The 22,466-nt window shown below is 42.2% G+C and overlaps 1 protein-coding gene across 18 annotated transcripts in view; it reads right to left on the bottom strand.

Annotated features, from left to right (window-relative positions):
• Positions 1-22,466, bottom strand: part of SORBS1 (sorbin and SH3 domain containing 1) — a 129,110-nt gene that overhangs the window by 90,914 nt on the left and 15,730 nt on the right. For 17 of the 18 annotated variants that reach the window (XM_032231556.1, XM_032231561.1, XM_032231567.1 and 14 more), the window contains exon 2: positions 108-163. In XM_032231556.1, coding sequence (XP_032087447.1) covers positions 108-163 — 56 coding nt within the window. Of the gene's footprint in view, positions 1-107; positions 164-13,787; positions 13,861-22,466 lie in introns of those variants that run through there. The other variant, XM_032231565.1, reaches the window with a different exon arrangement.

The raw sequence follows: 22,466 nt of genomic DNA, 5'->3' as shown, positions 1-22,466 counted from the left end.
CACGTGTGCAGGCGGTATCATGCGTGCACACAATTTTGGTACGCAAGGACAAAAAGGTTAGCCACTGCTGTCCTAGCATTTCAGAACAAAAAGGAAGTTAAACTTACCTGATGTCATGGCACCAAGAGGTCCTGGTTTAGGCACAAGCCAATTTGGATCCTCTCTGTGAATTTAAAAAAAAAAGGAGACTGACATCAACTTATATTATTCTTTTAAAAATAAGCTCCATATTACTAAGTTATACATATGTTATAGGCTACCCTAAGGTTATCATTGTTACCTTGATTAAAAAAAATAGCTTATTGGTAAGTATCATCAACTTCGGCCTACTAGATAATGGGAGGATCACTCCAAAGTGCATTTATTGCATTGTACAAAGTGTACTGTATTGTGACTACAAGCAAGTTATTTACACATTTCTAATGGGTAACATTGGGTGTTGCAGGGGAAAAAATTAGGAAGAACATGGCCATGCCATCCAACCCGTAACAATTAGGTAATTATATATGTAAGAAATAAATGAGGGAAGTTGAAAAACCGAGAGCTACAGGACATCTCTTACTATGTTCATATGCTGTATTATGTAGAATAGAATAGAATGGAATGGAATGGAATAGAATAGAATAGAATAGAATAGAATAGAATAGAATAGAAGAGTTGGAAGGGACCTTGGAGGTCTTCTAGTCCAACCTTCTGCCTAGACAGGAAACTCTATACCATTTCATACAAATGGTTATCCAATATATTCTTAAAAAGTCCAGTGTTGGAGCATTCACAACTTCTGGAGGCAAGTTGTTCCACTGATTAATTGTTCCAACTGTCAAGAAATTTCTCCTTAGTTCTAAGTTGCTTCTCTCCTTGATTAGTTTCCACCCATTATTTCTTGTCTTGCCCTCGGGTGCTTCGGAGAATAGCCTGACTCCCTCTTCTTTGTGGCAGCCCCTGAGATATTGGAACACTGCTATCATGTCTCCCCTAATCCTTCTTTTCATTAAACTAGACATATCCAATTCCTGCAACTATTCTCCATAGGTTTTAGCCTCCAGCCCCCTAACCAACTTTTTTGCACTTCTCTGCACTATTCCCAAAGTCTTACTACCTTTTTTATATTGTGGCGATCAACAGTGGATGCGATATTCCAAGTGTGCTGTTACCAAGGCATTTATAAAATGGTATTAACATTTCACGTGATCTTGATTTTTCCCCTCTATTAATGCAGCCTAGGACTGCATTGGCTTTTTTGGCAGCTGCTGCACACTGCCGGCTCATACTTAAGTGACAGTCCAATAGGACTCCAAGATCCCTCTCATGAGCTCTTGACTCCCCTGGTCCTTCTCTTCACCAGACTAGCCATACCCAGTTCCTGCAACCGTTCTTCATGTTTTAGCCTCCAGTCCCCTAATCAACTTCGTTGCTTTTCTCTGCACTCTTTCTAGAGTCTCAACCTATTTGTATTCATGGTACATAACAAATCAGAGGACACCTCCTCTCCCAACACACACAGCTACTTCCCACAGTGGACTCTTAAGCAGACATTATGCCTCAGAATGCAAGAGAAACACCTTACAGGACCACAAGCTCTTAAAAAAAACCCACCAAGCAGCCCATTTAAGAAATCAAGGAAGATTATCAAAGCTTCACCCTGTGGCCACTATAAATAGCTAACCACATCCTGCAAAGATCAGGAATTTAACAAGCCTCCCACCCTGGACATATGTTCATTGCGTCTCTCCCTCGCCATCTACAGAAGCAAGCAGGGATACTATTTACAAGAGGAAAGGAAGGAAAGCTATAAACGGAAGTCACATATTTAAATGCCCTATTAGCATTAGGATACTCCATTTTTAACAGATTAACAGAGTTGGAAGGGACCTTAGGTCATCTAGTCCAACCCCACGCTCAAGCAGAAGACCCTACACCCATGATAGTGAACCTATGGCACACGTGCCAGAAGTGGCATGCAGAGCTATCTCTCCGGGCATGCCAGCCATCGCCCGATGCTCTTCCAGGTTCCAGTGCGTGCATGCGCGCCACCAGCTGATCTTCGCACACACGGGAGCTTTGGAAATTGGAAGAGCAGCTCTCCAGCATGCATTTGCGCACCGGGAAGCTGAGCTTCCAGTTTCCGGTGTGTGAATGTGCACTGACCAGTTGGTCTTTGCGTGTGTATGTACGCCAGAAACCGGGAGACCACATGTGCATTGGGGAGCTGCTCTTCCGGTTTCCAGTGCTCCCGCATCCACACTCCCGTTTCAGCACTCAGCACTGAAAAGGTTTGCCAACACTGCCCTACACCATTTCTGACAAATGGCAGTCCAATCTCTTCATGAAAGCCTCCAGTGATGAAGCTCCCACAACTTCTGAAAGCAACTTCTGTTCCATTGGTTGACTGTTCTCATGGTCAGAAAATTTCTCCTTATTTCTAGGTTGAATCTCTCCTTGGTCAGTTTTCATCCATTATTCCTTGTCTGGCCTTCAGTTGCTTTGGAAAATAGGTTGACTCCCTCCTCTCCATGGCAGCCCCTCAAATATTGAAACGCTCCTATCATGTCTCCCCTTGTCCTTCTCTTCACTAGACTAGCCATGCCCAGTTCCTGCAACCGTTCTTCATATGTTTGAGTTGAGAGAGAGAGAGAGAGAGAGAGAGAGAGAGAGAGAGAGAGAAAGAGAAAGAGAGAGAGAGAGAGAGAGATCTTACAAACATATCAATGAAAATCCAAGGTCTATTTCAAGGGAGGAAATAGGTGAAAGAAAATATAATAAAATACATATGTGCTTAACATAATCAAGTTCAAATAAATATATCATTTTTGCATGATAACTTGAGATGTTCAAAATAACAGATTCTTAGCTGAAGTGCCTTGTCTATAAACTTAGCAGTTCTGCTCATATGTTAGAGCTTAAGAAGAAACATGACAGTTCTCAGTGGATCGTTCTTTCAAGTAAATATCTAACCCCAAAAGGGGGCATACAGTTGACAATCAACCAAAACATGAGCACTATCTCTGATGGTTGTGGAACTGCTTATACACATCCTCTCATGATGTGGCAAGTGATGGAAGTGCCCATATTTGGTCATGAAATCCAACATTTCAAATCTTGCTCTAGAATAGGCCTTCTTAGGAATTGCATCAAACTCACTGAAAGATTCATAGCCAACCAATTTAAATATCTCCCCCCCCCAATAATTTCGTGTCTGTTTGGAGACTGATATCAAGGACACTCAACTTAAAATTTTCCTTTGCCTTGGAGACAGTTGAGAAAAAATATCAGGTGGGAAATGTTTCATGTTTTAACCCTATTATTTTACAAAATGTTGTAAAATAAACTTGGTAAGTCAGTATACCCAGGAAGTGGGCTGAATCATACTTCCCGTATTTTTCAGAGTATAAGACACACCTTACCCGCTCCTAACAGTGGGTGAAAATTTAGGTGCGTCTTGTAGACTGAATACAGCCATTTTTGGCCTCCCGAACCCTCTGTGCATTATGTTTTCGCCCTCCCCAGCCCCCAGAAGCACTCTGCAGGCCAAAGGCGGGTCTATTTGGGGTGAAAACAGGCCATGCAGAGCACTACAGAGTGCTTCTGGGGGCCTGAGAGGGCAAAAAAGCGAGGCTTGGGGCAAGGGTGCAATTCAGCAGGTTCTGACAGGTTCTGGACAACCGGTAGCGGAAATTTTGAGGAGAACCAGCAAATACCATCTCTGGCTAGCCCCAGAGTGGGATGGGAATGGAGATTTTGCAGTATCATTCCCCTGCCACGCCCACCAAGCCACTCCCACAGAACCTGTAGTAAAAAACCTGAATTTTACCACTGGCTTTGGAGCCCCAAAACAGGCCCATTTTTGGCAAAAACGGGCCAGGAAGAGCAATGCAGAGTGCTTCTGGGGGCCGGGGAGGGGAAAAAGCATGACGCACGAAGGCCAAAAACTATTTTTTTCTTGTTTTCCTCCTGTAAATTTAGGTGTGTCTTATAGTCCAGTGCATCTTACAGTCTGAAAAATATGGTATTTATTCAGCAAAACGTATTTTAGGTAGCCATTGAACAGACCCTCTGCCAAACATAAAACTTTGATTATTGAGTGCCTATGAATGGAGTGTCTGTTTCCACTCTGATCATGAGGGCTGACGTATTCTTGACATTCCCCATGTGCTTCTTCAAGGTTTATGGTCTTCAGAGAATTGAGAATGCAGTAAATATTTAGCTTTCGCAGACAGTTTTCTTAGGCCTATTTGAGACTGTGCCATTAAGAATCCCATCATCAACATATTAATATTTTATGTGTTGATGCTACGTTTCTAATTTCTCATGGATCTTTGACATAAGAGTATCTGAAGCTTACAAAAATCCTAAAATGTCATTGACACAGATGTTAAAAAGCTTTGGGGTTAGGATACAGTCCTGTTTAACATCTTTAAATCAATGGGTGGAAGTTTGTTAAAGAGAAATCTAACCTGAAACTAAGGAGAGATTTTGTGACAGTGAGAACAATTAATCAATGGAACAGCTTGCCTCCCGGAGTTGTGGGTGCTCCATTGCAGAGGTGGGTTGCTCCTGGTTCAGCCGGTTCGGCCGAACCAGTAGTGGAATTCAGGCCTGGGTCGCAGAACCAAGAGCGACCCAGGCCTGCCACGCCCCCGAACCAGTTCCCTCGCCGCCATTGGGCCGCCACCATTTTGGTTTTTAGTGACTGCGTGTGCGTAGTTCAATGTAAATTATTCTGCACATGCACGAAGAACAATTTACATTGAGCAATGCATGCGTGTGGGTTGGAACCGGTAGTAAAACTGGCAGCAACCTACCCCTACATTGCTAGAGGTTTTCAAGATTGGACAACCATGTGTCCAGAATACGGTCTCCTGCCTTGGGCAGGGGTTGGACTAAAAGGCCTCCAAGGTCCCTTCCAGCCCTGTGATTCCATGAATCTTTACAAGTAAGTTTACTCTGAATTAGAGAACCTTTTATACCAGTACACATTTTCAAGTGGATCTTATTTAGGAGCAACAGTTTGGGTTCTTTCTTTCAGCTGGTCAATTTCTTCCATAGAATGTTTAGGGAATAAAATCTGCAATCAGAGAATAGAATAGAATAGAATAGAATAGACAGAGTTGGAAGGGATCTTGGAGGTCTTCTAGTCTAACCCACTGCTTAGACAGGAAACCCTACACCACTTCAGACAAGTGGCTATCCAACATCTTCTTAAAAACTTCCAGTGTTCGAGCATGCACAACTTCAGGAGGCAAGTTGTTCCACTTATTAATTGTTCTGTCAGGAAATCTCTCCTTACTTCTAGGTTGCTTGATTAGTTTCCATCCGTTGCTTCTTGTGCTGCCTTCAGGTGCTTTGGAGAAGAGTTTGACTCCCTCTTCTTTGTGGCAGCCCTGGAGATATTGGAACACTGCTATCATGTCTCCCCTGGTCCTTCTTTTCATCAAGCTAAAGACATATCCAGTTCCTGCAAACATTCTTCATATGTTTTAGCCTCCAGTCCCCTAATCATCTTTGTTGTTCTTGTCTGCACTCTTTCTAGAGTCTCCACATCTTTTTTACATTGTGGCGACCAAAACTGGATCCCGTATTCCAAGTGTGGCTTTAGCAAGGCATTATATAGTAGTATTAACACTTGATTCTATCCCTCTGTTGAAGCAGTCTAGAATTGTGTTGGCTTTTTTGGCAGCTGCTACGCACTGCTGGCTCATATTTAAATGGTTGCCTACTAAGACTCCAAGATCCCTCTCAGAGTTACTACTATTGAGCAAGGTACCACCTATACTGAACCTGCGCATTTTGTTTACTTGCCTAAATATTGTAATGGTATGTGGGAATGACTTTGGATCAGAGGGAAGAGATACTGTCTAAAGCAGGAATTCCCAACTCCAGGACACAGCACACTGCTGGGCCTTCAGCAATGGTGGGTTGCTCTTACTGTCACTACCGGTATGCTGATCACGCGCTTGCACATTTTGTTCGTGCATGTGCCTGACTTGCGCTGTGTGCATGTGCTCAATCCACCGCCCCTGCGACAACCAGTTGATTGCTGGGGCTCATGCAGGCACTGCATGCTGTGCGCGCGTGCACACTTTGCCATTTGCCATAAAAACAGGTATAGAAGGCGGGTGGGTGGGCCAAAAGAGCCACCATACCAGTACGCTCCCAGCTGCTCCGGGCCACTACTGGTATGCCTGGAACAGACCGGATCTGCAGCAACCCACCTCTGGCCTTGAGCCATTTGGAACTGGGCTGCAGAAGTGGTGAATGAATACGCATGCCCACATCCCCACCTGCACAAGCAGCATGTGAGCGAACGTGCCTGCCTGCCACTAACACAAATGGAGCTGCACACACTTGCCCAATGCTCATGCGGAACAATCCTCTCTTCTCACCGACCCCCCTCTGCCAGTCCACAAAGCCAGAAAGGTTGGGAAACTCTGGTCTAAAGAAGGATCCATTAAGGGAGGGTTGTGGTCCATAGGTGTTTAATGGGCAAAAAAAACAAACTCGGAAAAGAATCTTCCTAACGTATCAGGCTATAAAGAGGGGAAATAAGTACTATCGGCTTGCAAGACTCTGATAAAGTAACCTTACATCAGGGGTGTCAAACTCGATTTCATTGAGGGCTGCATCAGGGTTGTGTTTGACCTGGGGGGGGCGCATGAGTGGACATTGTCAGCTTAACATCACTCATGTCGGGGGCGCCTATGGCGGCCTGAGCGCTCTGCCAGCAAAAAGGGGCTCCCAATCTCCATTTTCGGTTGGCCTGGCCTCCTGCAACCCTCTCCTACAACCCTCTGTCCGTGGCCCTCCCGAGCTCCATTTTTGCTGACAGGGGGTTGCAGGAGGCCGTCCCAGCCAAAAACGGAGACCGGAAGCACTACGAGCCAGTCCTTTGCTGCTTTCAGATACCATGGGCCAGATCTAAGCACCTCGTGGGCCGGATCCGGCCCCTGGGCCTTGAGTTTGACACCCCTGCTTTACAATTAAGTAGAATTAGCTCGTCTGGTCCATATTTCCTGTCTGGTCTGCCTAGGAAGACTGACTGATCTCTGAAGACAGCAAACAGTTTCTGGCCTTTAATTACAAGTAGTCTTTGACTTACAACCATTGGTTTTGTGACACTTTGGTGTTACGACAGCACTGATAAAATTGACTTTAAACCAGTCTTTAATCCAGGGACTTGGAAACCAGCATATCTTCATAATGATTGCAGCGATGTCACCTGATTGCTATTTGCCACCTTCCCATCCAGAATCAGTTAACAACCACATAATTCACTCAATGACCGCAGCGATGTTCTCTGGCAATTAAGGAGAAAGAACAAACTGAATATTATATGATATGGGAATTATTTTATCAATCGTTAGAGAATAAAAATGGAAAGATGGAATATTCATATTTTTTAAAAAAATAAAAACTTTTTTTAAAAAAAGATAGTTATTAATTTCTAACAAGAGAAGTTCTAAAAATGTAAACAATTAATGATGAAAAAGAATAGAATATAGCAAAAGAAACCAATCTGGTTATACAATATCAGTGTGATAATCTGATAATGAAAATGGATTCATACAAAAAAAAATTGAATCACCAAAAAAGAATGCAGATAGCAGAGTTGGAAACGCTACAGGATAAGTGTATGCAAGCTAAGGATGCTAAGAATTACCGTATTTTTCAGAATATAAGATGCACCTTTTTCCCTCAAAAAAGAGGGTGAAAATCAGGGTGCATCTTATATAGCATTTTTGGCCTACCAAAACCCCACCCCCTTCGCAAAAATGGCCGTGAAGAAGGTTTGGGAGGCTTGCACTCTACAAGACTCCCAAAGCTCTGCATGCCCATTTTTTGTGTGCGCAAAAAACAAGGCGTACAGAATGCTTGGAAGCAATGTTCCCTCTAATTTTTTTTCAGTGTGAGCAGAAAAGTATAGTGTTTGAGCGGCACATTTTCATGCCTGAGCACCTGAATTTTTTTCACAGATGTCACCTAAGACAACAACGAAATCAGTGTTATTTGAAATTCAAAGTTATGTTTATTCAAGGTACCCGCTTAATTAAAAGTGTTATAGAATATCAGTATCACTTAACAACGGTCCTGCTTAGCAACCAAAATGTTGGCTCAGAAACTCTGGCATTGAAGCACGCAAGTCTTAAAGCTGTCAAGTTACAAGACCCTTGCACCCCTAACCCTTTAGGGAAAAAAACCCCAGGGGTCTTCAAACCTGACAGCTTTAAGCCTTGCTGACTTCAACTCCCAGAATTCCTCCTCCAGTCATGTTGCAGCAACATCATCTGCGTGGATCTGCTCCATCTTCGGTTTTTTTCACAGGAGGCAGGGCTGCTGCTGAAGATGCCAACGAGCCCCCACCGCCACTAGAATATGCATTTGTTTAGCATGACATAGAATAGTCTTTCAACCAGAAGTATGAAATAAAAGAGAGACTGATAAATATTAAAAAAAAATAAAACCAAAAAGCAGCTATTTATTTGAGTTCTAGATAAACATTTAGTTCAGATTTAATAGTGTTTCAGAGATGTGGCTGTCAGCTATTTGTGTATGTATGTTATTATTATGGAAGGTTAGATGAGATTTCACCAACATTATTCACCCCTGATTAATGCATTCATTCTAATAATCGAGTCTGACTCTGAATTACAAATCTATGTCTGAAGAATCTGGGTTAAGTTTTGGATTGGAAATTTGGGGAACATGAAAGTTTATGCATAATTTTTGTAATTTTTTCATTGGGTCTTAATAATGATTTTATTCATTTGGGATTTTTTTCATAGGCTTAACACAGCTCTAATTTTGTCATTAGGAGCAATGTAACATTGGCCACTAATGTATTGTATACAGGTTGCCTTAGAAGGTAATACCTTTTGTATAGTAGGAACTTAAGATAGGCAGACTTCATACAGATAAACAATTGAGAAATATTGTTCTTTTTAATAAGCAGTGTTAATTGCTGCACCTTTCTCATATTAAGTATATTAGCTCATGTTCATGTTAGGAAAAACTTTCAGTCTTAAAGGTTTGGTGAGGAGAAATCCAAAAATTCTTTTAAAGAATTTAAATTAAATTTGAGGCTACCTCTGCTTTCACTCTCCCTCCCTCAGTTGTGCAGCAGCGGCAGCGGCAGCTCTCAGCCTATGGCGGCAGCGTCACACAGGCTGTGGAAGGAGGAGGAGGAGGAGGAAACCAAAGAGAGGCTTTTACCGAGTCTGCGCCCCACAGCCAGGACCGTCCTTGTGCCTCAAGCCGCGTTTCTTCCTGCAAAGCCCTTCGGGCAACCCGAGAGTTCCGCTTGATGCCAGAAGGGCTTTGCAGGAAGAAACGCGGCTTGAGGCGCAAGGACGGTCCTGGCTGTGGGGCGCAGACCCGGTAAAAGCCTCTCTTTGGTTCCCTCCTCCTCCTCCCCCTCCTTCCACAGCCTGCGTGACGCTGCCGCCGTAGGCTGAGAGCTGCCGCTGAAACAAGTTTGGGGAGGTCCTTTGCGGGCGGCCAGTTCTAGCCGCCTGCAAAGGACTTCCCCACGTTTGCTTTGAAAGAAATCTCTGCGCGGCAGTTAGAAACTGCTGCGCGGGGGTTTCTTGCCATGTGCGCGGCCGCACAGCCGCGCACCTTAGAGGGAACAGTGCTTGGAAGGCCTGCAGAGTGCAAAAACTTTTTTTTTAAATTTACCTCTTCAAAATTATGGTGCGTCTTATACTCCAGTGTGTCTTATAGTCCGAAAAATGGGGTACAAAAGTGTTTTAGACATGTTCAAAATGCTGCTCATTGACAACATGCTAATGAATAATGTTGACAAAAAAGGGTAGAACTACTCAACTGTAATTTGACTTTATCCTTCTACAAAAGTCTCTAAAGGACATGTTGACCAAAAAGAATTTCAGCTTGAGATTAACAGGAAAATGGATAATGAATAACTTTTCACCTTAAAGAAGTTTCAATCCTTAAAGAACAATTTTTAAAACCCAGACAGAAAGGAATTGCTGATGGCTCAACTGAACCTTTATCTATTTTCTGTGAGATGGTCTGGAGAATGTGAAGTAACAAAAGATTGAAGGATAAATAGAGAAAAGGGAACTTGGCCAAACTGACACTGTTAGAAGCTGAGAGGGACAGATGAGGCGTGGAGTGGCACATGAACCAACTTCAACTATATACAATTCAGCACCTTTCCCTGCTTGATAGCTATTTATACTAGAGCTGTCAAGCAGGGCAACCAATAAGATCACAGAAACATCCCGTGCTCAGCCAGCCTTAGCCAATCAGGCACAGCTCAGCTGTTGCCGGCTGTCAGTCGTATGTCGAGGACTTGTGGCCAGTCGTAAGTCGAGGACTTAAGACCGGTCGCAAGTCGAGGACATAACAGACACCAATACTTCGAAGATGCAAAGGCAGATCAGATACAGAGATACAGATTAAGAGAGTTGGAAGGGACCTTGTAGGTCATGTAGTCCAACCCCCCTACACCCTTTTTGACAGATGGCAGTCCAGTCTCTTCTTGAAAGCTTCCAGTGATCAAAAAGCAACTGATCTATCAAGAAAACATGCTGTGATGCTAGAAGTCACCATGTGAGTGACAAAAACAAGGCTTTCCAACTTACCTTGATCACATTTCATGACAATGTTAAAGACACAATATATCATTCAGAAAAGCATTTGTTATAACTCATTATAGCCTGGTTACCAAGATCACTGGTATTACTTCAGCTGGAATGTTAGATGGCCAAAAGGTGAATATAAATTAGCCTAGAGCAGTGATGGCTAATCTTTTTGTTGTTGAGCATGCTGGCACCCATAATGCAAAGCGCCACACCCCACATGTGCATGCGTGCAGAAACCCACACACCCCTGCTCCCCAACACATGTGCCGCACTGCTTGCCTCCAAGCTGAGCTTGGTATTTCTTCCGGGGGAGGGTGTTTCCGCCCTCCCCAGGCTTCAGGAAAGCCTCCATAGCCTGGGGAGGGTGAAAAATGGGCCCAACGGACCTACCAGAGCCTGGGGAGGACGCAAATGGTCTCGCCCAGCTCCCCGGAGGCCCTCCAGAGGCCCTCCGGAAGCCAGAAATGGATCATTTCTGAACTTCCAGTAGTCCCATTGGGCCCATTTTTTGCCCTCCCCAGGCTATGGAGGCTTTCCTGAAGCCTGGGGAGGTGAAAACAGCCTCCCCCGGTCCTCCAGAAGGCTGAAGATCAGCTAGCCGGCGCACACATGCACACTGGAGCTGACAGCTTGCGTGCCAGCAGATATGGTTCCACATGCCACCTGTGGCACACGTGCCATAGGTTCGCCATCACGGGCCTAGAGACATACAGTAACTGTGGAAAAGATCAATGCAATTTTAGGCTGCATGAATAGGCATTTATTGTAATTTCTAAATCAGGGGAGTCAAACTCAAGGCCCGCTGGCTGGATCTGGCCTACGGGTTGCTTAAATCTGGCCCACGGGTCCACCCTGGAAACAGTGGAGGACCAGCCCGCAGTGCCTCTGCCAGTGAAAATGGAGCTTGGGAGGGCCATGCGCAGCCTCCCTGGGCTTCATTTTTGCTGGCAGAGGGCTCCAGGAGGCTCTTGTAGCTGAAAAACGGAGCCTTGATGAGTGACGTCAAGCTGGCCACGCCCATCCTAGAGACACACACACACCAGCCCCCCCCCCGAGGTCAAACACAACCCTGATGAGGCACTCAATGAAATTGAGTTTGACACCTCTGTTCTAAATCATTGAAATACTTAAAAACTATTCTTCATTTTTTCACTCTTCTATTTGAGTGTTGTGTCTAGCTTTGAACAGCATGTTATAAAATAATTTTACAAATATTATTTGATAAGAGGTGACACATCAAGGAGAACCAGGAATTAAAAACAGTCCCTACCGAGGAAAGAAATTAGGCATACTTAGCTTTGGAAAGAAAAAAACTGAACAAAGGATATAGAAGCCCTTTTCAAATATCTGATGGACGTTATATAGAAGAAAGCCATGACTTGTTCTCTAAAAGCTATTTATTTTATCTCACTATTAAAATTTGCCACATTTAACAGAGGTACTAAAATGCCTAATATTAATAGTTTGTTTCGACATGGAAACATGGAACAAAGAAGTTTGTTCCTTAACTTAAACTCTAAGCTGGATCCAAACATTTTCAGTGGAACTTTAATGTACTGCAAAGGAAATGAAACTGAATATTGGAGCAAGAAGTTTTCCAACCTGTGTTTCCTTCAGTTAAACTGTAGAACTGCAGCTATTATTTTTCTTTACAGTTACATTTATATTTGTTGGCTTGATCCACACAGATGCTTGAAGGCAAAAGCCAACAGGCAGAGGTTCAAGGATACCATTCTCCCAGTAAGCTGGTCTACAGATACAGAAAAGCGGTAATTGCAGATATAGAAAAGTTGTGAGTCTACGGATAAGCCTCAAGACATCCATCTTTGCCCCCAGATCTTCCTAATCCTCACAATGTCTTGCTCTCCGAGGCCACGATTCTGGCATTCTCCCAATATTTACTTCCAAACATCAATCCTTCAAGGTAAGTGTGCAAAAATAGAGGAAGAAATTCATTCAAAAGCACTCGTTCAGATCCATGGCTATGTACTGTCTTGGACTGAGTCTCAAGGATCCCAGCCCAACAAACTAAACACCCCCCACCCAATATTGTGCTTAAACACACATGCACATAGCTTAGTAAACTCAATGATTTTACTAGGGTGGCTTTTAAAAGCTATTGAGAGTGTGTGTGCAATTTGCAATATCTTTCAGGTTTTCTTTGATCAATTCAATTGCCAGGCTCCAACTTTTTGGCTTAGACAACCTGGAACTATGCCGCCTACAATCTGACCTAAGCATAGTACACAAAATTGTCTGCTACAACGTCCTACCTGTCAATGACTACTTCAGCTTCAACCTCAATAACACACGAGCAAACAATAAATACAAACTCAAGGTAAACTGCTCCAAACTCGATTGCAGAAAATAAGATTTCAGCAACAGAGTGGTCAATGCCTGGAATACACTACCCGACTCTGTTGTAACATCCTCAAACCCCCATGTTTAACCTTCAATTGCCTTCCCTCTCACCCCACTCCTAAGAGGGGACGTGCATAAGCACACTAGCGTGCCTATCGTCCCTGTCCTACTGTCCCCATTTATTTGTACTCATTTCTTTTGTTCATTTCCATGTTTATACTTATACCTGTTACCTTGTACAGGTTTGACAAACCAAATAAACAAATAAAATAAATAAATCTGCCAATTTGTGTAGGCACAGCAATCCGGCTCCTTCAATAAAGTTGAAGGACAGATTCTCCCATCAAATGTCCTTATTGAGATTTCAATAAGAATCCTTCTACAAACCTCTGCATAGATGAATTCATTTAACTCACTCCATTTCTATTGTCATACTAACATAATAGAGAGAACTGCACTCACTTCTACTAGAAATCGACTGACCTCTACACATATTTACATGTTTCCAACCTTCACCCAGAACACATCAGAAACCCATTGTTTGCCTAACTTTCCAATACAACAGACTCAGCAAACAGAGCGATAACTAAAGAATTTAAATCCAACATTTCATTTTGACCAGTGAAGCAAAACAACAAACAGAAAGGCCAGACGGCTCCCCAGGAACAAAATGCTCCAAAACAAGGAGAAAATGAACTTTTTTTGACTCTTCATTTTGCTAAAATAACTTAATGTATTCAACCTATTATGGACAACAGCAATCCCCTTTTACATGCTCGAGTGACGTACACTCATTTCATTATCCAACCTAGAACACTTACTTACCAGGCAATAATAGATTTGCCTAGAGTGCTGTTCATTGATAGACTAAATTCTGCAGAGACTGAGATGCTATTCAGGACCTAAATTGCAAGACAGAAAGATAGGAAGGAAGGAAGGAAGGAAGGAAGGAAGGAAGGAAGGAAGGAAGGAAGGAAGGAAGGAAGGAAGGAAGGAAGGAAGGAAGGAAGGAAAGGTCCATCTGGGTTCAGTTCCAAGTTGGGAAAAAGACACTGGATTCATGGAAGTTGCTTGATGGACAGGATCACATGGCTTGAGATCCTGGGCAAAAAGGGAAGAGATGCTGAGAGGGCCCCGGTTTTATGCCCTCTCTGGGCTTTTGAATTTTAGCTTGTATTCTGATTGGTTGTCAGATTCCCATGGGGCCATGAAGGGGCAACTTTGTAGGCTGTCCTGAGTCCCAAGCTTGGTTGACTCTTGCTGTGTGATGATGTAATGATAGGGGTTTGGGATTCCCATTATGGCTCTGCCTGAAGGAGGTAGATCTTTGTTATGTAGAATAGACTGACCCAGTTTCTGCCTCCCTTTTAGGGAAAATTTTCTGTCCTTTAATATTTCATAAAATATCTCATTTTCCCAGGAGAAGGGTGGGTGTTAAAGGAAGGAAGGAAGGAAGGAAGGAAGGAAGGAAGGAAGGAAGGAAGGAAGGAAGGAAGCTTTCTAAGAATCAGCTCTGTTTCTAATTATCCAGTTTGAGATACCACTTCCAAAAAAATTAACTTTTTGACTTGAGGGTAGAAGCCTGAATTTTAGATTTATCAAACCCACAGTGGATGAAATGCTTATCTTAACCAGAATGTCTCAAGCGCAAAGCTGGTTCAACTTCCTTTTTAGCATGGACGTACTAAAGTCCTAATACATGAACTGCCTCTAAGGGAAAACAGCACTGAAGGCTAAGTCCATACATGGAATAAAATGTTGTTCGCTGCAGCCTTAAGCCAAGGAATGTTATTTAAGGCATGATAAACTTGAAGCAAAACAGGGCAGTCAAATGCAACTAATTAAGCACATTTTATTCAACATCAAATTAAAACAGAGTTCAAACAAACAAAAAAGAAGACGATTTCTTACAGACTTGTCTATCGTTTAAAAATGCAGTTTCTGCCATTCCTATCAATATAACATCTTCCTTTGATCTTGGATACCGGATCTTTACCCAAGAAGGTTCCCAAGAAAGCAGAAATGTCCTCTCCAGAAATGGTTAGAAAAGGAAAAGAACCGAGAGGTCAATTAAAGGAGATGCAGAGTGTCTGTGCATGCATAGTTGGGACAGGGATGTATTTTATTTATATTTTACAGCATTTATTTACTCCCTCTGGCAAGACAGCTGGGGAGGTTATTGCACTTTAAGGTCAAATGATTATTATTATTTTATTGTCCTACACTGAGCCAAAAGACTCAGTCATCAAGTGAAGGACGGGATGTTCCCACAGCTCTTCCAAACAAGGTAATTTTGCCTTTTGGAATTTTAATTTTAAATTAATTTTCCTATTTAAAGTGCTCCCAACAAAAACCCTTAAAAGCAGGTTGTATTCCTGGCTCTGCCTATGGTGGTCTTATGATGTCACCAGCTATATAGCCTGTGGCCCTCAGAAGCCACTAAAAAGAGTGGGCTAACTGGTTGCAGGTCATTTGATGCACTACAGAACAGAATTACAGAGTTGGAAGGGACCTTAGAGGTCTTCTAGTCCAACCCCTGCTCAAGCAGGAGATCCTATATACTATTTCAAACAAATGGCTGTTCAAGCTCTTCTTAAATGCCTCCAGTGATGAAGTACCCACAACTTCTGAAGGCAAAGTGTTCCATTAGTTAATTGTTATCACTATCAGAGGAATTATCCTTAGTTCCAGGTTGCTCCTCTCCTTGAATTAGTTTCCATCCATTACTTCTTGTCTTGCCTTCTGATGCTTTGGAAAATAAGCTGACCCCCCCCCTCCTTTGTGGCAGCACCTAAAATATTGGAAACTGCTATCATGTCATCCCTAGTCTTTCTTTTCACAAGACTAGCCGTACCCAGGTCATTTTTTTGTTACTTTTCTCTGCACTCTTTCCAGAGTCTCAACTTCTTTTTTAAAATGTGATGAACAAAACTTGAAGCAGTATTCCAAGCGTGATCTTGTCAAGACATTATACAGGGTTACTAAAACTTCACGGGATCTTGATACTATCCCTCCGTTAATGCAGCATAGAATTGTAATGGCTTTTTTATGGCTACAGCACACTATTGACTCGCATTAAAATAATTGTCCACTAGGACATCAAAATCCCTCTCACAATTGCTGCTATTGAGCCAGGTTTCACCTATTCTGTACCTGTATATTTGGTTTTCCTCGCCTGTGTAAGACCTTACTTTTCTCTCCATTGAATTTCACTTTGTTAGATAGTGTTTTAGTCTGTTGAGTTTCTTCTGGATCTTAAGCCTATCTTCTGGGTATAGGCTATTCATGCCAGCTTGGTGTCCTCTGCAAATTCGATGGATATCCTTTCTATTCCCTCATCTATGTTTTTTCATCAAAATATTGAAGAGTACTCTGCTTAAGACAGAATCACTGTTTACTTTCCTCCATGTAGATATAGTTTCATTCAGGAATACATGTTGAGTGCAGTTTGTCAGCCAGTTACAAATCCATTTGATGATGATGCTGTCCACTGTTCCCTCTAAGGTGCGTGGCTGCGCGGCCGCGCACATTGCAAGAAAACACCGCACAGGACTTTTCAACTCCCGCGCAGTGATTTCTACTGCCACAGGCTCCGGAAGCTGGGGAGGAGGTCCTTTGCAGGCGCTGGCCAACTAGCCCTGGACTTGATTTGATGAGCACGGAGCGACTGACGGTAATTGTGAAGCCCCAAAGCCCCCACCACCACCGGATTAACTGCTGCTGCCTCCTCCTCCTCTAACAGCACCGCCGGATTTGCTGCCCGGCGCTGTGGCTTTGAGGAGCCTTGAGGCTACGGGAGCCAGTAGGAAGGCAGCGGAGGGGCGGGAGCAGGAAAAAAAGCCCCAATGGCTCCTCAAAAGCACGGCGGAGGAGGAAGGGGCAGGGGCGCCAGCGGGAGCTTTGGCAGCTTCACCTCAGCCACAGCGCTGGGCAGCAAATGTGGTGGTGCTGTTGGAGGAGGAGGAGGTGGCAGCAGTTATTCTAGTTATTGCAATGAGCAATACTCATTGCTTCCATTATTGTAATCTTCATGCCTGAAAGATGACCTTTCCATTTTAAAAGTAAATTATTTATGGGAAAAAGCCCAGTATCCATTTCAGGTTATGTAAGTAAAGTTAGATAGCTATAGAAAGTACAGACTAATATCTGTTTATATTTTGGGCTGTCTAAGGTCTTATTGCAGAATATTCCTAAAAAAACGACAAGAGCTTCCCTTATGTCTCGTATCATTATTATTATAATTTCCAAAATGCCAGAAGAGTAGTTGAGTGCACGGAATTGCAGAGAAAGTCATCCAGCCTTGATTGAAAGGAAAAACTGAACATAACTGTATACAATGAAATGCCAGTAGTGCTTAAGCTTGTTCATGTTCCAGCAGAGTGGCTTGCTAAAGTGACTGTTTCATGTAAATTGAACTGAAGTTGTCCATTTAAAGTTGCATGTGGCAATCTAAGCATAGTGTCTTACATTCTCTTACAGCCCATATCAAATATTTATCCCCATCCAAGATGGATGATGGTCCTCTAGGAATAATGTATAAAATCTGGAGGAGTTGAGAGTATTATCTTAAGATGCCATCCTTTGTTTGATCTCTATTGGGACTTTTAGGACAGGTTTCTACTTGATGATTAGACTCATCATTCCAACTTTGTAAGAGATGCTGGTGTTTATTATGAATGGCTTTAGGAAGTTGTTCTTGTTTTGTGGAATTTGTACTCTAACCTGCAGATCTTTAGCAATTCAAACTATTTTCTAAAAGCAGCCTTACCTGATCATATTTGTACATTGTTGTTGGCTGGTTTCAAAGAAAATACAGGAAATCATCAATTAGATATTATTTGGTTGAATACAAGGATTCCTGATTAATACTCCAACTTCAGACAGGACTGTTTTAACTGTAACATAAGGCAATGGATTTCTGAAACACTGCTATAGTATGGGATTCCTTAGGAAGGTAACAGGAGGAAAATATGTTACAGAGAGATTGGTATTAATATGCTCCATGATTTATTACAAAAAAAAAATGTTGACTTGCAAATTTGCCCAGCTGAAGGAAGAGCTATCCCACAAAGAGCAAAGTCATAGCAGAGAATTGGAAGGAATGAGGCTTGAGGTTACCCAACTAACATGGGAACTGCATCAATGTGAAATCACAATTGCTTCTTCTTTGGGTTCTACTTTAAGCTTAGAGCAACAACTAAAAATAGAGAATGAAAAGGTGGAGCAAAAGACAATAGAGCACACAAATCTTAAAGCTGTCAAGTTTGAACACCTCTGGGTTTTTTTTTTCTAAAGGGTTAGAGGTGCAAGGATCTTGTAACCTGACAGCTTTAAGACTTGCGCACTTCAATACCAGAGTTCCTGAGCCAACATTTTGGTTGCTAAGCAGGAGCGTTGTTAAGTGATACTGATATTATATAACACTTTTAAGTGGGTACCTTGAATAAACATAACTTTGAGATTCAAATAATACTGATTTCATTGTTGTCTTAGGTAACATCTGTGGAAAAAATTCAGGTGCTCAGGCATGGAAATATGCCGCTCAAACACTATACTTTTCTGCTCACACTGAAAAAAAATTAGAGGGAACATTGATGCTGTCTATCCCACATTTTTCTAGCTTACCAAGAAGTAGGTTGTGATCTACTGTCAGACCCCTAAAAGTGATACTGCCATTCATTTGGGAGGAGGGGAGCCTCGGAGTTAAATCATTAGCTACATCTGAAACAACTGAGTTTTACAACTTTACCGGGAGACTGAAGGTCCCAACATCTCTGGAGGGATGTTTATAGTAGCCATGTGGGATATATAACTTTGATGTCTAACTAGAGATAGCCATGGGAATGTGTGCTTTATTGACTCCCAGGGCAAAAGAGTTAAGGACGCATCTTCACACTTGTGTATTGGTCAGAATCTGCATTCGGACAAAGGAGAGGGGTCATTATCAGCTTAATTCCATTTGTATGGCCTAAAGGTTTTCAGATGCTGTTTGCCCCTAATGGTTTCCATCCTGCCTGATTAAAGGTTCCCTTTGAAATAATCAGTTTCAAGAGTCTTTACTTTCTCAAGTTAGGAGAGGAGCCATTGCATCTACTTTGTCAAATGTCTTACTGAAATCCAAGTATATTATGTCCATAGTATTTTGCTGGTCCATTAATTTAGTCACTTTGTCGAAGAAATAAATTTTGTTCTGGTCATATCTGTTTTTGACAAATCAATGTTGTCTCCTGGTTATAAATCTGTCTGATCTGTTGCTTGATTATCTTTTCCAGGATCTCCCAGTTATTACTGTCAGACTGACTGGTCTGTAATTTCCTGGATCTATTTTTTTCCTTTTTTTGAATTTTTTCCCCTTCTTTTCCATGCCTCTAGTAGTTCCCCAGTGCTCCAGGAGCTTTGAAAGATATGGTTCAATGGTTCTGAGATCACATCTGCCAGCTCCTTCAGAATTGTGGGATGTAATCCATCTGGTCCTGGTGATTTGAACTTGAGTGGACAGTCTGTAGCGGTTCTCAGTCATCCAGGTCATGGTTATTCCAAAGGTGCTTTTTCAGGAGGCAAATGAAGCTTCTTGTTTTCACTTCTCATCCAAGAAGTTTCTTCAACTCTGACTGAATGGTAGAGAATGGAAGGATTTATATTCCTTGCAGATACCCTGAGATCTCCAAGGGGGAAGAGGGAATGAGGCTGGCAGAGAGAGAGACAGAGGCAGGGCCTGGGCCATCTGTCAATCCTCAGATGGAGAGACAACAGCCCCCAGGTCTGGAGGTGGCTGGTGATGAAGAGGTGAGACAGGTGGGCCCCGTGCCTGACACGCGGATGCACAGAAGGCAGAGAACAGGAGAGCATTGGAAATCCATGAGCTAATCCTTGGGAAGGAAGAACCACCACTGCTAGCGAAGCCGCACCCTAGCTTATTAGGGACTTATTAGCCTGAATTGAGAGAGAAACTTTTTGCCAGGGCTGCTGACACTCCTAATAAAGGAATCTTTGAGTTAACTTCAGAGGGTTTGTCGTGCTGGGTCAGAAAAAAGTTTCCTTGACTTTTTTCTTGTTTTTTACATGTTGAAAGAAACTTTTTTTTTTTAATTATTTTTGACATTTGTTGTAAGTCTTAGTTCATTCCAACCCTTATCTTTTCTAACTTCGCCTTTGCAGATTCGGGCTATATGCTGGTATTCTGCTTTAGTTATGTGTCCCTCTTTCCATTTTTACTTACTTTTTGTCTTTCAGTTTATTAGACAGTTCTTTGTGCAACCATGCTGGTTTCTTCTTGGATTTCTTCCAAGATATCCAAGGAAGAAAGCTTCTGTGGCTCCACCAAAGCTTTGCTCAACAATGCAATCCAAGTGCCTTCTAAAGAGCTGAACATGATGTTGAACCTAGACCTTTCTAACCACACAACTTCCTAATTTCCAGATAGAAATTCAATCTCAATCTTCATCTCTCTTTAAATACCGTATTTTTTGGAGTATAAAACGCATCTTTCCACCATCACTCCAAAAGAGGAGGAAAATTTGGGTGCGTCTTATACACTGAATGTAGCCCCACCCACCCACCCACCCTTTGGCCTCTAGCTCCCAGCAATTTACCTCTTTGCAGCAAAGGGAGGGGGGCTTGCGGAGGCTTCAATAAACTAAAGCAATCCCTGCAGCCTGTAACAGCTGATGATCGGGAAAAATTGAAAGTGAAACTTGCTGTTTGCTCCATGAGGCAAATTGCTGGGAGGCAGAGGCAGATTTTTTTTTCTTGTGCTAATCAGGCTGTTTGCTGCAAGGAGGTAAGTCAACAACTATAAATGCCTATAGAATGTTCAAATTATTAGTCTTATTTTTTTAAAGACTGCTTTACTATTATTCTAGACTACTTAACAAAATGAAGAAGCTTTTTAAAATAAATGCTTGATCTGAAGAGGCCCGTCAAAAGATGCTATTGTTTTAAAAAATGCTATTCTTTTAAATAGCAGAGAATAACTATACTTCTAGAAAGCACATCAATTTTAACAGCATCTGTACAAGTGTAGTCTTAAATGTAATACTACAAACAGTGTATATTGTTTGTACTGCTTGTTGCAAGAAGGCAAATTGCTGAGAGGCAGAGGCAGATATTTTTCCCTTGTTTTTCTCCCCAAAATCTAGGTGCGTCTTATACTTCGGAGCGTCTTATACTCCGAAAAATATGGTAAATGGTGCTAATCCCAAGTGCTAAAGACACTTTCTGAACTCAAAATAGGCTTTGGGTGAAACTGAGATCATTACTCAAGTCTCGCACCAAAAGAAAAGATGGGAGAGAGCTTTTCTATCAACTTTTGGAACAGAAAAACATTCATGTGCCACAATATTTTAAAACAAATTCTTTTTTTCTCCTTTTCTTTACAATGGAAATGAAGGACCCTCATCTGTGACCAAGAGAGGAAGTTCTAATCCTAAAACTCTTAAAAGTCTCTTAACTTGAATAATGATGCAAAGAGGTAACTTTTTATATGGTAAAAATCTATGAACAAATTTGAGCATAAAAATTTATTTTCAGATGGGATACATTTCCAATGAAATCCAAATCCAACAGAATTTTATGTTCACAGTCAATTGCTTAATAAACCAAAATCTCCCCCAAATTCCAAATCTCTTCTGTTGCTTCTCAGTCTTCAACAAACTAAATCTGGATTGTGTCTCACTCTAAGATATACAAGAGTTTAAACACTGTGTACACTCATACTGAATTTATATTCTAGAAGAGTTTTAAACATAGCCTTCCAGAGTATCATATTGATTAATAATAATCCCCCAGTGAGGCATTACCTTGATGTGATTGGGGGGCTTAGAATCCCAAAGCCCTTTCATTACATCATCACCCAGCAAGAGTCAACCAAGCTTGGGACTCAGGACAGCCTACAGAGTTGTCCCTGCATGGCCCCATGGGAGTCTGACAACCAATCAGAATACAAGATCAAATTCAAAAGCCCAGAGAGGGCATAAAACCCAGGCACTCTCAGCATCTCTTCCCTTTTTGCCCAGAATCTCAAACCATGTGATCCTGTCCATCAATAAACCTTCTTTCCAAACAGCCACCATTGTTTCCAGTGTCTTTTTCCCCAGTTGGAACTGAAGTCAGATGGACATTTCTTCCAAGAAAACATTGTTTACTTATCACAAATATACAAAGTTTGAAAATAAAGAAATAATGATCTGTTATTACAGATCAAGCTAAACAAGAAGAGAATATTTAAAAAGAATACACCAGTTCTGAAAAGGACAACATCCAGAATCAGAAATAGCAATAGCACTTAGACTTATATACGGCTTCACAGTGCTTTACAGCCCCCTCTAAGCAGTTTACACAGTTAGCATATTACCCCTAATAATTTGGGTCCTCATTTTAACCACCTCAGAAGGGTGGAAGGCTGAGTCAACCTTGAGCCAGTCAGGATCACAGAATTAGCCTGCAATACTGCATTCTAACCACTGCGCCACCACGGCTCATAACAGAACAAAGATAAGTTCCAAC

Source organism: Thamnophis elegans, chromosome 15 (genome assembly GCF_009769535.1).
Source record: "Thamnophis elegans isolate rThaEle1 chromosome 15, rThaEle1.pri, whole genome shotgun sequence".
Classification (NCBI taxonomy): Eukaryota; Metazoa; Chordata; class Lepidosauria; order Squamata; family Colubridae; genus Thamnophis; species Thamnophis elegans.
This window is presented reverse-complemented; position numbering and strand designations above follow the sequence as displayed.